General features: G+C 34.8%; 1 protein-coding gene across 3 annotated transcripts in view; it reads left to right on the forward strand.

Moving 5' to 3' along the window:
• Positions 1-14,738, forward strand: part of LOC136339810 (zwei Ig domain protein zig-8-like) — a 73,257-nt gene extending 58,519 nt beyond the window's left edge. For all 3 annotated transcript variants that reach the window (XM_066283313.1, XM_066283311.1, XM_066283312.1), the window contains exons 3-8: positions 589-764; positions 1,242-1,361; positions 6,596-6,704; positions 7,294-7,420; positions 7,474-7,655; positions 14,216-14,738. In XM_066283313.1, the coding sequence (XP_066139410.1) occupies positions 589-764; positions 1,242-1,361; positions 6,596-6,704; positions 7,294-7,420; positions 7,474-7,655; positions 14,216-14,328 (827 nt within the window). In that variant the 3' untranslated portion in view covers positions 14,329-14,738. The remainder of the gene's footprint in view (positions 1-588; positions 765-1,241; positions 1,362-6,595; positions 6,705-7,293; positions 7,421-7,473; positions 7,656-14,215) is intronic.
• The last annotated feature ends 1,544 nt before the right edge of the window (positions 14,739-16,282 follow it).

Raw genomic sequence — 16,282 nt, forward strand, 5'->3', positions numbered from 1 at the left:
ATCGAGCTGTTTTCTATAAAAACGAATAATCTCTGTTATACTAGCATTTCATTTCAACGCGTTTTTGCGGAAATTAGTTTGCGGTTAAAGTTAACAGAACATTAATAATTGTGATTTTAATCCAATCTATTACGATTTACGAGATCCACATGCTATGTGGTGATAATACATACTTTTGACTAAAACCGAACTAGTGTGTTAAACCTTGTTTTCTGTAGCATACGTAAATGTTTAAGGCAGGCATCTCTTGTGAGATTCAATAATTAAAACTTTTTTCATGGATCGAAAATCGCATAAAAACAAGTTTCTACAAGCGCCAAGAGTGTCAATTAAATACTATTTTAGTTCTACCAAGAAGCTCCTATAAAATTATTGATTTTTCAACTTAAAACTTTTCCCGCCGCTTCATAGATGGCCCAAGTAGTGTTTTTCTATTAAAAATAAAAAATATTTAAAACCTTATAAAATATACAAAATGTTATAGTTAATTGTTCTGTTTGTATTTTGCATCAATACTTTTATTGTTATATTACACGAAATATTGTAGCATGCAAATTATGTATTTAAATGGTTTTTCGTATTTTGCAGATGAACCTGATGGTGCTGATCCAAATAAGAATAAACCAGCCCATCACATCAAAAAAATCCCAAAAGTTACGAGAGTTCCTAAACATCAAGTTCCAAAGGAAAACAACACCGTTGTCGTAGGCATGGTTGGTACTAAGGTAGTACTGAATTGCAATGTGGGATTAAGTAATGTCACTGTAAGTCAAATGTTAACTATCCGGTAGGTACAGTCAAACCCATAGAAGAACATTTTAGATAGAATTACTGGAATTATATTTGAATAAAAACTAAAATTCTTTCCAGCTTTATCTAGAATTAAGTTTTTGCTCAGGGGGTCAAACTCTGTTTAAAACAGTTAAGCAATATTAACTAAAATAATATGCACTTTGCACAGCTACAAAGCAAAATGCATATAATGTGCGGGTAAAGCCAGAGGACATGTTTTGGCCTCGACGATATCCACAGGATCAAAGAGTGGCTCTTTTGGATATTACTTGGCGACAAAATGGGATTCCGTGCAAAGCGGGGCTGTATCTAAATTTATGTTTTAGACTGGATAATTTTAATAGGTTTTATGTAAAATATGATGTATGACTTACTTACCTAGTTGATTTTTCATAATGTAATAATTTTGGTATTATTGCCAGTATTTCCGCTTAATAATATTGTTGCAGGTGTTGTGGGTAAAGCACAATAAAATTGGAAACACTACGTCGTATACAGTACTAACCCAAAATAACAATACATTGGTGGATGACAAGCGTTTCCTGGCCATGAATGAGAACAGCACTATGGTAAGCAGTGCCCAGAGGTATAAAAGTTAATAGAGCATATTCGTACATTATGGCGGGACATCCTGAACTATAACAGTTTCCGAAATATCCGAATTATTGCGAATATAGGTCATGTGACAATATTAGAAAGTTATGTAACTTTCTAATGTTGATGAAACATTGATAATTGTAATATCTATTTAATTACTAGAGAATAATCTTGATAAAAATCGTAGATTTTATAAAATTATGAAAATAGCAGCAGGAGCAACAACAATAGCAATAACAATAAAGAATATAAAAAAAACACGACAAGGGCCTTCGTAAAAATAATGCGTAACCTGGACATACACAAGTAATGGAAATATTAATCAATTGAAAATCGGTTTCGAACTTTAAGTTTACAGGGTGTTTCAGGGAAAAAGGGCCATAGGTTGAAGGTGAATAGACATCTGAAACATTCACATCTACAATGTAGTTAAATTGCAGCCAGAATGAGGGTCCGAGCTTCACCCTTCTTTGAAATATAGACATTTTAGTAAATTTCGTCGAAAACCCAATTTTTTTTTAACCTATTATTTCTCCACTTCCTACCACATAACACACAAATACGAGTACCTTTTTAAAATCTACATTAAATTTACTATAAGGTAGGATACGTTTTGTTGGTAAATGTACCTTTTTGAACTCAACTTAGCTGCCTGAAGAGTACAATAGGAAAACCTGTAGCTCCATATTTGTTGATATTTCTTAGTGATGGCTTACGCAATAAATTTTTCAACCACCTGTTTGGCGAATTTGTCGAAATTGCCCTTTTTAATATACTTTTAAATGTGGTACCCGCTTTTAAGTTAAAAAATATTTTTGCCGGAAATACCGGGTCAGACAATTTAAAACAACTTTGATTTCTTCAAAGATGACATGAGTCGCTTCGCTTTAAAAAAAATAAAAAAAATAACAGTCAATGCAGGTTGGTTGTTTTTAGTTCATTTGGCAGTTCATTCGGCAGTTCATTCGGATACATTTCAGTGAAACAATGTCTTTCCAATACTCAAACACTGAGAACACAGATACGATTTTCTTCTGGTGCTTTGCTCACCACGATAGCCGTGAGGTAGTTTCTGAGTATCACCTGCAACTCCCTGATCGATGAGTATTGATCGGACCAGTCTTTAACCACGTCTACACTTTCAACAAAATGATAGGTTGCCCTATCATGCATGGCGGTAATGAAGGTATCTGCCTCATCATATTACTAAATAAGGCATATAATATCCTGGATCTCTTTGCTGCAGACTCTAGTTGGATTACAAGGAGAGTAGGATATCGCCTTCGAGAGATAGACATAGACATACAGAGTGTTTTATCGAAAACTATCAACCACAATTCTTTTAAAGAATTGCAAAAATATCGTAAAATTTCAAGTCACGTCTATTCTGTTTTCGAGATGATGGTAGGTATTTCAAATTTATCGAAGCAAATCCTTCTGGGAGATAATGCAATCTGGATCCTCGACGACCTACGAAGTGTTTGGGAAAATTTTCATGCAGATATTGGTGTACTGCTGCTGTAAAATGTGGAGCCGTCCTATCCCGTTGAAACAACACTTCGTTTTCGAACATATTTTCATTATCTTCGATGGCCTTCATAATCATCATGTAGATGCGAGTTTCCAGAAGATTCAAGTAGAATTCCGCATGGAGATTTCTTGGAAGCAAAACTGCTCCGATTACTTGGTCATCGAGAATTCAAGCCCAAACGTTTGGCTTTTGAGAGTATTGAGTGTTTTCTCTTCGAAAAGCCTCGGATTGGAAACACTCTAGTATCGACAGTTACGACGATTAAGCAATCCATTTACGAAAAAGGTACATTCGTCCAAAAACCACAGAGAGTAAAATAAATTGGGATTAGCCACGAGTCTATAAGTGAACCCTTCACAAGACCGAAGACGATGATCGGTATCGTCGTCGTTGAGGTTTTAAAGGGGTTGTACTTGTAAGCTTTCAAAGTACATCAGCAACTTGTTGCAGATACACCTGAAACTTCTGATAATTTGCATGTACTCAAGATGTGATTTTCTTCTATTGGACCAAATACAGCAACTTTGGCGGCTTTATTTTTTAACCAGATTTTCATAGTGCTGCTTTTTGTTATGTACGAATCCTGTCTTGAAATTTTCATACCAAGGAAATTACGTAAACATGGGAAGTAATCTTGTCCGGGTGCCTTTCATTGAAAATTTGTGGTGTGACACGAATGCAATTGTTGTTTTTGAAATACAGCAAAATTACTACAACTCTTTCTGCCGTAAAGTAATCAATTTTCGGGAACATAATATTAATGCACAATTCATTTAAGCTTTTTGGTGACAGCACAAAGGAAGGAATAAGAATTAAATACATTTTAAACTGCTGGACGAAATGTACATAATATCTCAAACAATTTTTTATGGGAATTTCTTTATTAAAGTAAAAATTGTTGACATGATAATGAAAAAAGTTTGTTTATTTGAGTTCGCTAAAGGGATTCTATGAATATTTCGTAGCAGTTTCAGCATATATTGGCCGTTATTTTTCTTAGAACTGGTGGTAAAAAAAAGAAAACTAGCATTATGTTAAAGAGAATTTTATTGCCGTTAGAATGAGGGGTCATTCGACCCATGATGCTATTTGAAATTCCAAAGCTGATTGCCCCCCACACAGGGGGTTGTTTCAATAAATTTGAAATGCGCGCCATTATGTGCCTTCCTCGAAAACAAAATCAACGTGTCTTGGTGTTTTACGATATTTTTTTATTTATCCAAAGTAACTGTAGTGAAAATTTTTTGATGAAACACTCTGTAAATATATTGTCTCATAAAATAATCTAGCGGGTTATTCGTAGAGACAATTAACACTCATATACTCTTACCGAGATACAGTGTTTACTACCTACCGATTACGAAAGTAGAAGAATTTCTTGCTGCTGGTATCTAGAAATGTGTGGCTGGGACCGACATTTTCACGCGAAAGTACCATGAATGGATGGAAACACATTTCCGCATGGAAATATTTTAAATCTCTGGAATACTCACAGCTGGGCTCACGAAAACCTCCATAAAATAAGAATTGCGCGCTATCAACATGACTTCAGTATGAATGTATGGTTGGAGTTACTGGAAAATCGTCTTTTAACTTCTATCATTTCTGTCACACCGTATCATTCCTCCCCAGAGATTAAATGCAATGTAGTTTTCTGAAATATTGAGAGAAGAGGTCTTTGTACAACTGCAGGGTCTCCCAGAACTACTGCGAGAGCAAACGTGGTGGAAAATGGATATGTGTACAGCCCACAATAGTCGGCTCGTCGCTGAAGGACTCAAAGAGTAATTTCCAGAGCGATGGCTCGGAATACAACCGTGGCCAGTGAGAAGCTCAGATTTAGATGCCATTGATTTCTACGTATGGGGCGCTTTGTCCTTTGTTCCTCAAAATATCTTGTATACTGCAAAATATTTTTTGTTGCTTTTATTCACAAGTGTGATCTTTACATTACTTGTTGTTCCAGCGAGATAAGTTAAAAGTTAAAGATGTCAAGTGTCGTGCGAAACCTGAGACAAAAAGCACTTTAGCATACGTGCTCGATAAGAGGTGTTCCCGCACGCAAATTAAAGTGTCAGAGTCAAAATTTTTTTTGTGTGCATTTGACACTAACATGTCTGCGATTAAACTTTGTACCTCACGTTAACACAGAGATTTTATCGCACGCTAATATCGAATTGAAAGTGCAAAATCAATAAAGGTAATGCACATACATTCATAGGAAAGACACCATATCTACCATATGTGAAATTGTCTTTATCGCACTCGATTGCTGACTGAAATTTCAATCGACGTGCGGTAAAGTATCACTTCCGTCCGTCACTAGAAGGAACATAATTTTTCTGAAACGAGTGGTTTTCTGCAGTTCGAATGCACGACTACAACTTATGCACCCATGCCCATGTCGTTATGCAGCGCACCATAGGTTAACTCCTAAGTCCTACTGATAAGCCACTGCTTAATATTAGAGGGAATAACACAATTGAAGCTTTCAAAATTACCGAATACAACATTTTTCTTCACATGAGAAAACTCTAAAGACTCTACGTTGTAATTTGGATATCGAAACATCATTAGAAAATTAAAACTATGGCTACGAGAGAGTATTTTGATGAGATTTTCTCTAGGAGATAGATCGGTAGAAGAGGCGGAATAGAATGGCCTCCAAGATGTCCTATTCTTATGCCTCTTGATTTTTTGTGAGGTCACTTGAAAAGTTCTATTTACAAAAATAGATCACAAAATTTAAATGATTTACGTCCTACAATTCAAATCGAATTTGAAACAATAATAGGAGCAACAGTGGAAATTTTCACAAAAGGGTTCAAGGAATTGATTGAGTTTTTACCAAATTTTTACTGAAGTCAATTTCAGCATTTATTGTAGGCATATCGATTTTGGTTGACGTACTAGTGAGTTACTTTATTTTGTATCTAACAATTTTATTTTTTAAAGAAACTATATCCAATTGTAGTTTTGAGTATACCGTTGTGTGCCCTTTTGAATTACTTATTATTTGATATACTACAATTTGTGCCTTTCCGTTTGAAACTAAAAAGGTAGTGGGGGTAGCTGGATAGGGGTGAAAAATATAATTGTCGAAAATAATGCATTAAATGCCATTTTGAAAATAAAATTATACGTATTTAAGCATTTTTTAAAATATATGAGGTTTGTGAAAGTTCTAAACGTGTGGCAATGCTTTATACAAGCGCTGTATATGTGCAGTGATAACTGTGCCGAATAAGCCATTACATGTGTCAGTGCATCTAAAATTACGCCATACGTTATTCTATAGTCACATTTACGACGTCAAATGATGCAAAAATTACAAATTATCAACGAAACGTTGCGTAAAGGCTGATTAAGATAGAAATGTAGTTGAGTGTTCTGTAAATGATTTAATTCTCAGTGCTGATTTGACTTTTCATATCAGTATAGTTGCAGTTCAGTTGGACGATTACAGGTCTCAGAGTGCTAGTTTATATTACTTCCCGTTACTGCGAAATATGACAAAAAGTAAAATAAATGAGAATTCCATTTATATGTAGAGCTAGCAATCAAACATGCCTATGAAGTAATTTCCTTAAAGCTCTTTTCATTCTTTGAGCTTATAATTAGTTTCAATGGTGGTGCTTCTGGATTAATTTTTAAAATTCTTTGAATAATTTCCAGGTTTGGTGTTTACATATAAGGTATGCCAAAGCTTCAGATGTAGGAACTTACGAATGCCAAGTGTGCAACCATCCTACTTCCAGCATTTATGTGCGGTTGGAACTATTTGGTAAGCAGATTCTTTACGTCGTTCATAATCGTTAATTGAAGGAATCTCATTTGTACCCCGTAAGACGTTCTATCTACTGCTTTTCATCAGCGTAAAACTTTAGAAAATCCCTCGAAGAAGTTCAAGCCGCATAAACGTATAAGAATCGTTTAGTTGAGCCCCAAACTTCCAACTCGGTACGAGAAGAGTTTCCGTATGTATGAACCGAACAAATTATTTTAAATTTGCAGAAGCCCGGTTTTAAACATTTTGAATCAAGAAGTCCCGAATAAGTTTCCCAAAGTGTAATAACGACCTACGTGTTTAGCTGGTAAAACCAATTTCCTAAAAGCCGCTCAGCATATTCAGTTATTCATTTCTGTGAGGTAACTTCGTTTGGCAAACAAGATTTTGAGACAACATTGCGAGAACGAGAGTAAAATGTTTTGATGTTACTAATTTAATGGAGAATTTGCATGTTTTGTACGAGAGAAGACATGATTGATTGATAATTTCAATGTTCAATTGTCGTTCTTTGATTCAAACTAACCATATATCCTAAAATTATAATTATTATAGTTTTTCTTCACATCACTACTAATTTTTTCAGAAGTACATGCTGTCATCCTAGGTCCAAGTCGTAGGGAAGTGGACAAGGGATTTCCCATTAGGCTCAGCTGCATCTTAAACTCTACCAGTCATCACAGAATCAAGAAAAGGCCCACATACATGTTCTGGTAAAATTACTTCATATATAACAAAACTCTGAGTTGAGGTATAATTTTTCCAGGTATCACGATAACAGGATGATAAATTACGACTTGAAAGACGGAGCAGTGGTTAGAGAAGGGCGTCTTGGAACGGAACTTATCTTTCAAAGGGCGCGTCCTGAACACACGGGAAACTATTCGTGTGTGCCTTCAAATGCACGCCAAGCCAGTGTTCAAGTTACTGTGAGATATACTCGCAATGGTGGGTGCATTGCACAAAGCCATATCATCAAAGTTACGAAAAGCTAACTAACAATAATTAATGCCATCTAGAGCTAAATTACGTGTTGGCATCGGTTGCGTGATGCACAATGCAGCTTCGAGTTGCAACAAGTTTTTAATTAGTATCTGCACATATTACTTCGGGTATGAGTATACGAGGATGATCTCAAAAGTACTCGATTTAACACAAAGGAAAAAATTATGGAAATATTACATTATTTCTCAACATAGTCTCCTGTGAGATTGACACGCTTTTCCCATTGATGAAGCCTCTATATCTCGTTTATATTATGAAGATTCGAATGTTTTAAAACAGGTATCAGCCTCGGACTCTACCTCTTCATTGTTGGCAAATATCTTTTTACCAAGACATATTTTCAAGTTTGGAAATAGAAAATAGTCTGAAGGGGTTAAATCTGGTGATTGGGATGGTTGAGGAAAAAGTTCGAAATCAAATTCACGTATTTTGGCTAGCGCGGTGATGGAAGTGTGGACTGGTGCTTTGTCTTAATGAAGCAAGATTTTCTTTTTCGCCAAATGTGGTCGCTTTTTCCTAATTTCTTTTCTTCACGCCACACTAAATTTCTATAATATTCTCCATTTATTTTTTTTTCCTTTAGGAAGATAATCAATAAAAATTGTCGCACGTGCATGCCAAAAAACCGACGCCATCGCCTTTCCCGCAGATGGAACGGTTTTCGCCTTCTTTAAAAGTGATTCTCCCCTTTGAATCTATTATTTTGACTGCTTTTTCGTCTCAGGGAAGAATAATGGACCCACGTTTCATCTATGGTTATGAATCGACGCCAAAACCCGACTTTATGGCTGCGAAATTTTGTCAAATACTCCCATGGAACATCCTCATGGCGCTGTTTTTGTTCATTCGTGAGTAATCGTAATACCCGTCTTGCGCAGAGCTTACTTATACCCAAAATGCAATGTCCAGTACTTTTTGAAATGTCCATCTTTCATAATAATTACTAGATGTCTAACACAATATCTAGAGTGGTCAGATCAGGAGTGTCATTGGATCCCCCAACCAGTATTTTCCAGTGATTAATGATGGACCAGATTTTCGCAGAGTAGAATCTAATTCCGCTTTGATGTTGTGGATAGACTAACACCTTTCAAATGAAACTATTGAATCACGATCGATTTTTCCATGTTCACAAAATGTCTAAAAGCGTGTACTGAAAGCCGTTCCAAAACAAACACAAATTAACGTAACACCCTTAAACTTTAGACTGGGTAGGGCAGAACCACTGGCTTAGATGAATTTGGTTTTTACAGGATGTTAAGAAGTTCGAAGTCCTATCTCTAACAGTTTTCAAAATATTTTTGAAATAAGTGATTTCGTTCACTGCCAAGGATTTATGAATACCATAAATTTTTAATTTTTTAAATTTTTGCCATATGGGCAATTAGTTACAACTATATACATTAACGAACAGTTTGTTTTATTGCTGTGATAAAGTTATAGGTAAATTGTGTTAGACTTTGATAAATATCTGGACGCAATTGATTGACTATCCTTAAGATGATTGATATTATTTGTGTTTATACACATACAAATTTTAGAAGTCGTCGTGCTTCTGAAAGATACGTGGAAGCTTGTTCCGATAATAGATAACCAGATCATCGAATTTTCAAAGAACTTTAACGCAAATCTGATGAGCCTGGTTTATATCCTTCAAAATTGAATAATGGAGCCCAAAAATTCTCACTGTGGATCAAGAAAGGACAATCTTACCGGGGGGTCGAGACATTAGTACCAGTCAAACCTCTGAAGTGATGGAGGTCAACGAGTCATAAATATTTAGAATGCTATGGAAAGGAAAGCTGTGTCCATACCATTTTACGCCTTTTCAATATTTATTACCAAGGGATTTTCAACCCGCAATTGATTTCTGCAATTTGTTATACCAATAGAGGTATCATTCTCCCTTGTTATTTAATAAAATATTGTGCACCGATGAAGGAAACATTTATAAGGGGTAACGTATTTAACTGGAAAAACAGCCATTCCTACAACCCAGAAAGTTTTACTTAATGAAGAACATGAATTTTCAGATAATGTGTGGTGTGAATATAATTTTCGATCTCGTTGAACTTTCGGTTAAACTGAATGAGAAACGGTATTGAAACGGTTTGAAAGACGATTTACCTCTAGATTTGAAGAATTTTCCTCTAGCCTTAAAACAATGGGTTTAGTTTATGCATTTCTCTATAGTTCTCGACAGTTCTTAAGTATTAATTTTCCACATCAATAAGTTGGTCGAAGAAGTGAACATCTGTCGCCACGACGAATTTCCGACTTAAATCCATTAGATTAAATTTCTTTAGTTTTTTTTTTTAATTATTAATTACTATATAAATTCCTATTGTAAAGCTGAGAGAAGTTGTGAGATAGTAGTTTAGTTATATTAAATATCCCTGTGAAAAGTACTTTTCTCTTACCCATCAGAGATAATGAATTTACTTGTGTAAATGTGCATTAAAGAATTTAATAATTCCGCTAGGTAAGCTGAAGAGCGAAACATAGCGGGCGTCCAAAGTGAGTTATGATATTTTGTGGCTTTATATGGATGCCATGAAAATTGCATTTTCCTTTTGGTACCATCGGGCATTTCCTTTCTTGTTGGAGACGATTGCAGCGAATGATCATGAACATTTGGGTGAAGGTGGCAAGAATTGTTTCTTTACATTTATTTTATAGAAGCTAAATTACTCTCGTCCTGCGGAACCTGGAAGTACCTCTGAAAAGGAAATTGTGGTTCTCATATAAAAAATAGATACTGGCCTTTTTTAAGACTCTTTGAGCTTAGTTAATCATTTTCAACAGAGGTAAAATGTTTAGGAGTCGCAAGCCTTGCCATGGATAAACAGTAAACCAACCATGAGGTGTAAAGCTACAGGTTTATTCCAAGATATATTCAGTGGGAGCGAAGGCAAGTAGCAGTAACAACTTAAATTGCGGCTATGATGTAATTGAAACAGTTCAATACTTAATATCGAGATTTGAATTCAGAAATTGAAATTAGTAACAAATGAAACTGAAATTGAACCCTAGCTGGGATTTAATTTGAATGGTACAAAGTTGATGTCAAATTAGAACATTTGAAAACCGACAACAGGAACTGTTAGTGGAACATATTGGGGAAGTTTCTAAACTTAATGTGAACGTGTGAAATTGAAAGCAGACATAAGTAATATCTGGAACATAACTGTAGTTGAAATAGTTTCAGGAAAAATTTCGATGTGGAGTTTTGAAAGTAGAAGTTGATAATAATTGGAGCTTAATTGGTCCTTCACTGAAACGGTTTTAAAGTCGAGGTGTAGTTGCTGTAAATAGTGTAACTATAGATACAATTTTGTAAAACTGCAAGGTTAATGTGATCTGGGTAGCCCATATGGCTGTTATATCCTTCACGAGTGTCAACTCTACCTTTTCATCTTCCCAAGTCTTTTGAAGTCTCTGAAGGTAATGTCTCAAGAAAATGGCAATATCTACAACTATTCACCATGGACAGAACCCCTTACTTGCTTACGCTATTTTACAAATCGTGACATTATAAACTTAATTTCTGACTTGAAATTTCTAAAGACTATAGCCCATCCGAATCGTCGAAAGACTGCCAGCGATTACCGGTGTCTGCAGAAATTTGCATTTGTAGGTAATGAATCAGCCTTGATTGGAGATCTCCCTCTGTTTTGGGTCAACCCAATTCCAAACAAACTATTGGGCATGGCTCCCTTCAAATATTTCAAATCGAATGAGTAAGAGAAAACACCTCTGGGGGATTGGATGATTGTGCATTGAAGCAGTAAACACCGAAACGCATGTCCTGTGAAATTTCAAGTAATTCGAGGCAAAATATGATCCAAGTAACAAGAATATTTACTTCTGAAACTTTCAAAGCGTAAAGAAGGTGTGAAATGCTGCCACTATGAATAAATACGAAGTAGTGAAGCTTATGATAGTTGTACGTTCAATCTGAATATTAGATATGAATGGTGAGGCATGTGAATAGTCGCCCAGAGAACCACTGAGTCTTTGTTTTCCATCTGAGGTTCATCTCATATTTGGCTGCATTGATAGGTCGCACAGGGAGAATATGTTATTGTGAGGATAACATGGACCTGAACGAGTTTTCCCACTGTTGCTCTTACAGACGTTATGATAAATGAAGATAGCCCCAGATGTATCCGAAATATAGAAAGCGACTTTTTTGTAAAAAAAATACTTAAAGTGCAAAGATTTAACCTTAAAAAGCTTATATCTAAAGTTTTAGGGTGTTACGGTGATTTGTGCTCGTTTTGAGGCCGTTTTTAGTGACCGCTTTTAGGGATTTAGTGAACATGGAAATAATCGGTCATTGATACGTGATTCAATACTTTCATTTGAAAGTTCTTAATCCATCGAACATCAAAAAGAAGTTAGATTTCACTCTGGAAGCATGCGGTCCTTCGTTAAAAACTGCAAAATATTGGTTGGTAGAATTTAAATGCCGCCCTACGAGCTGCCAAGTCGAATTTCACAGTGGTCACCCCAATGACATTCCTGATCTGACCACTCTAGATATTGTGGTGAAAATCCATAAAATTGTATTGGAAAACCGTCGACTAAAATTGTGCGAGTTAACAGACACGATAGGCATTTCAAAAGTACTATAGATCGCATTTTGACCGAACAATTGAATATAGTAGAGCTGTGTGCTCAGATTACTGACAATTGAACCAAAAGAATAACGGAAGGATGTTTCCAGGGAGTGTTGGCAAAGTTTCGCAGCAATAAAAAAATCGAGTTTTTGCATCGATTTATAACTAAAGATGAAACATGGGATTATCTCCTTAAAGGAACAACAATAATGGAAAAATATTATACAACTTCATTGTACTCTTTGAGTGGAGAAATGACCAGAAAGCTATCGTATTTCAAGAAAAAGAATGTCTTGCTTCATCAAGGAACATCGCCATGGCCAAAATTAATCAATTTGGTATGGAATTTGGACCTACCGGCCCTAATCATATCTGAAAAAATGACTCGGAAGAAAGAGATTTGACAATAATGAAGAGGGGATAAACCGAGATTAATGCCTATTTTGAAGCATTCAAAGCTTTTTTCTATATATAGAACCCATAGAACATCGCTGGGATAAGTGTGCCAATCTCAAAGGAGACTATATGAGAAATAATGTAATATTTTCTAATTTCTTTGTCTTTAAGTGTTGGGTCTCGCATTTCTGGGACTATTCCCGTTGAACATTTTGAACAGGGCTCACAATATTTTAAGCTTTAGAGGGAAAACCATGATTTAGATTACATATTTAGTCTGGTTGCACATGCAACAAGAAGAATATTAACAAATAACGTTAATGACTAGGTTTGGTGACCTGTCGACGAATCGTCCTGGCCGGCAGTTAGATGTGTCGACTATTGAGAATTGACAATGTGTGGCGCAATGCAGAGTTTTAGATTGGAAAAAATTATGTTCTGCCCCATTGTTAATTCGAGAATTTGTTAAATATCCATGGTGAAGCTCCATCCACAAGAACATTTCTAAGGCAACTATTTAGAATTCATCCATCATTAGTCCCTGCCGAAAAATATCACGTCTCATGGGAACTTAAACACGGAATGCGTAAGGCACTAAATCGGAGTCCGATTTTATGAACTTTTTCGAGTTTACGAACTGTATACTTCTAAAAACTCTTATCTGGCAATTATTTCTTGATCATCTTCTTGATTGATCTTTTTTCTTTCAACTGAATAACGACGGAGTAAAAATCCTCTATTGTAACGGCATTCGCCACATTTATCTGCATTTGATGGGAATGGTGATGTATAAGAAGTAGTGGCCCCTCTAGCATTCCTTTTATTGCATTAAAAGTTGCATCGTGTTCTTCCACGAAAATTAAATGCATAACAAGAATGTCGTCGAGGTAGATCATGACGGCGTTGATCTGTCGTATTGACCACTCAGGTGGTAATTCAATCCGAAGGAATGCTACAGCTTTGATGTGGAATTCATTTTTAAAGGACTCTATTTTATATCCATTAAGATTGTTTAGTTCAGATTAGTTCAGGTTGGTTCAGAAAAGCGCTGGACAACTAGTTGAAACTCGTTCCAGAGATTATTATTGGCCCATGAAAAAACTCACAATACTCAAGACTGTATCTTTGATGATAAAAGAAAGTTAATTGTCAGAAGAAATGTCTGTAACAAAAGGAAATTCTAAGAAAGTGGTTTCGGTTTTGCTGCACTATTGACTTGACTCCTTCATACCTCATTTTTGTTCATTTGTGCATATCCATTACAAAAAAAAACCTGCGAGTAACTTTCATTGAACTGAAAATATCCAAACTCCTTTACAATATGGTGTATATTAACTCTAGTTGAAGTATTTTACAAATTTAACTCGGTGAAATTTAGCAGACTGCTGGCTCAGAGTCGTGCTAAGAAATAACAATTGATACTTTCGCCTCGATTTTGAATATCTCAAATTAATTCCTCATCAAGGTTCATGTTTTTTTTTTCAGAGCAACTTACCTCATCAGCACTGACTTCTTCGTCGAATTTGCCAGTTGCGTCGAAATTCGACTCTTTCTCAACACTGTTGCTGCTGGCGGTTGCTGTTTGTGTTTACCGATGAGCTGACGTGACTTCAATAGAAAGCTGCGGGAAAACATGCCGGGAATTCGATAAATCGCCTGGAAATTGTGTGGAAATATTTTTATCCCAACCACCTCGCTTCAGCGCAATATATCTAGTGTTGCAGATATATTCGGGGTATTTGTTTCAGTTTGGGGTTGTTTTATTGGATTTTGTAGCCGAAGCGATATAACGATACAACCTATACTGGTTTAGATGTAAACAGCAGATTTAGTGGTTAAATGAGATAAGTGTTTCCGAACGTCATTATATGAACAATATATCATAATAATATTTTATAATGAGGAGAATAGCCTCAATTAATTTATATTATAATCGTATATAAAATGTTGACATATTATGCAAAAATATTTAAAACATTTTAATAAATTGGTCTATGAGTTTCACATACATACGTTGTTTTTACAGAAATTTAATGCGTTCAATGTTTCTTAAACCTTGTAGAGTAATTAACGTTAAATCAGGTAAGTTCAGGCACGGTGTTTCTAGTATCCTCAAATTCAGATTTTTCTAAATCTCTGTGATAATATTTAGGAATACTTGGGTGACTGTATTGATGGAAGGATTTCAACTTTTTATAACACCTAAAATGTTAAATCATTGATCTTCCATGAAAGCTCACTCGAAATAACGAGTGATTATTAAAAAACATCCTAAACTAGGCGGAACCGTAAACGTAGGGCGTTCATTAAGCCATTTGCTATTTCCCGTCGAACCTTTAACTGATAGTACATAATAGATGGATTCAATCCAGACAGGTTTCTAATATTTCAACGATTAAGTTTTTTTTAAACTCTCACCGTTTTAAATTTAATACATTTTTGTCTAACTTAAAACCATAACATATCTTGCTCTTCGACAGCTTCTAAATATAATTTAATTTTCACTTTTCATCGTTCGTTTATACAGAGTGTTATAGATGAATTGACTCTTATAGAAGATAAAAAAATTTCGATTTTAATTTTAATTTTTTTGGGGTCAGTCCTGCTTTTTAAAGGATAATTTCTAATATAATTTTACTTTTAGAAAATCAAACATATCTTGAACATATTAAAGAACCTATTTTAATGAAGAGAAAAATGTTCTTTCTGTATCAATTACGGCATTATGTTGTTAAGAAAAGTTGTTTAGAATTAAGACTTAAGACTAAACATTGAATGTGAAAGTTCTCTACTAATTTCGATTTCTCGCTTTTTGATGAATTTCCCAAATCAAAAAATTTTATTCTTATCAATTTTTGTTTTATTAAAATGATAAACTATTATTATTAGATAAATTAAAAAATGTATAATCTTATATTAAACTTAAAGCTCCACTAAGTCTTTTTCTTAATTGGCACATTTTTTAATATGGCGTTGGATTCTTTAAAAGCTGCCTGTACATGTTCTCTAGGAATTAATCGAATCGACTGTGTTATCCTGTTTTTTAATATTTCTATGATATTTGGATTTTTTTCTTTATAAACTATTTGCTGCATCTTTGACCAAATAAAAAAATCCATTATGGTAAGATCTGGAGATCTGAGCGACAAAATTTCCGGTTTATTCTCCCAAAATTCCTTTCCCTAAATTTATTATTTAGCAAAAATAGTTTAATATGAGATTATACATTTTTTAACTTATCTAATGATAATAGTTTATCATGTTAATAAAACAAAAATTGGTAAAAATAATATTTTTTGATTTGCAAAATACAACAAAAACCGAAAAAGAGAAATTAGTAGAGAACTTAAAAATCTAGTGTATGGCCTTAGGTTCCAATTCTAAACAACTTTTCTTAACGGCATTATATCGTATTTAACACAGAAAATACACTTTAATCTACAGGAAAATAGATTTTTTGAGAACTTCCGAGACATACATGATTTTCTACAATTAAAATTATGTTAGAAATTAGTCTTTAACCCTGCAAGGCTAAATCTCCAGAAATGAATA

The sequence above is a fragment of the Euwallacea fornicatus genome, chromosome 6 (genome assembly GCF_040115645.1).
Source record: "Euwallacea fornicatus isolate EFF26 chromosome 6, ASM4011564v1, whole genome shotgun sequence".
NCBI lineage: Eukaryota > Metazoa > Arthropoda > Insecta > Coleoptera > Curculionidae > Euwallacea > Euwallacea fornicatus.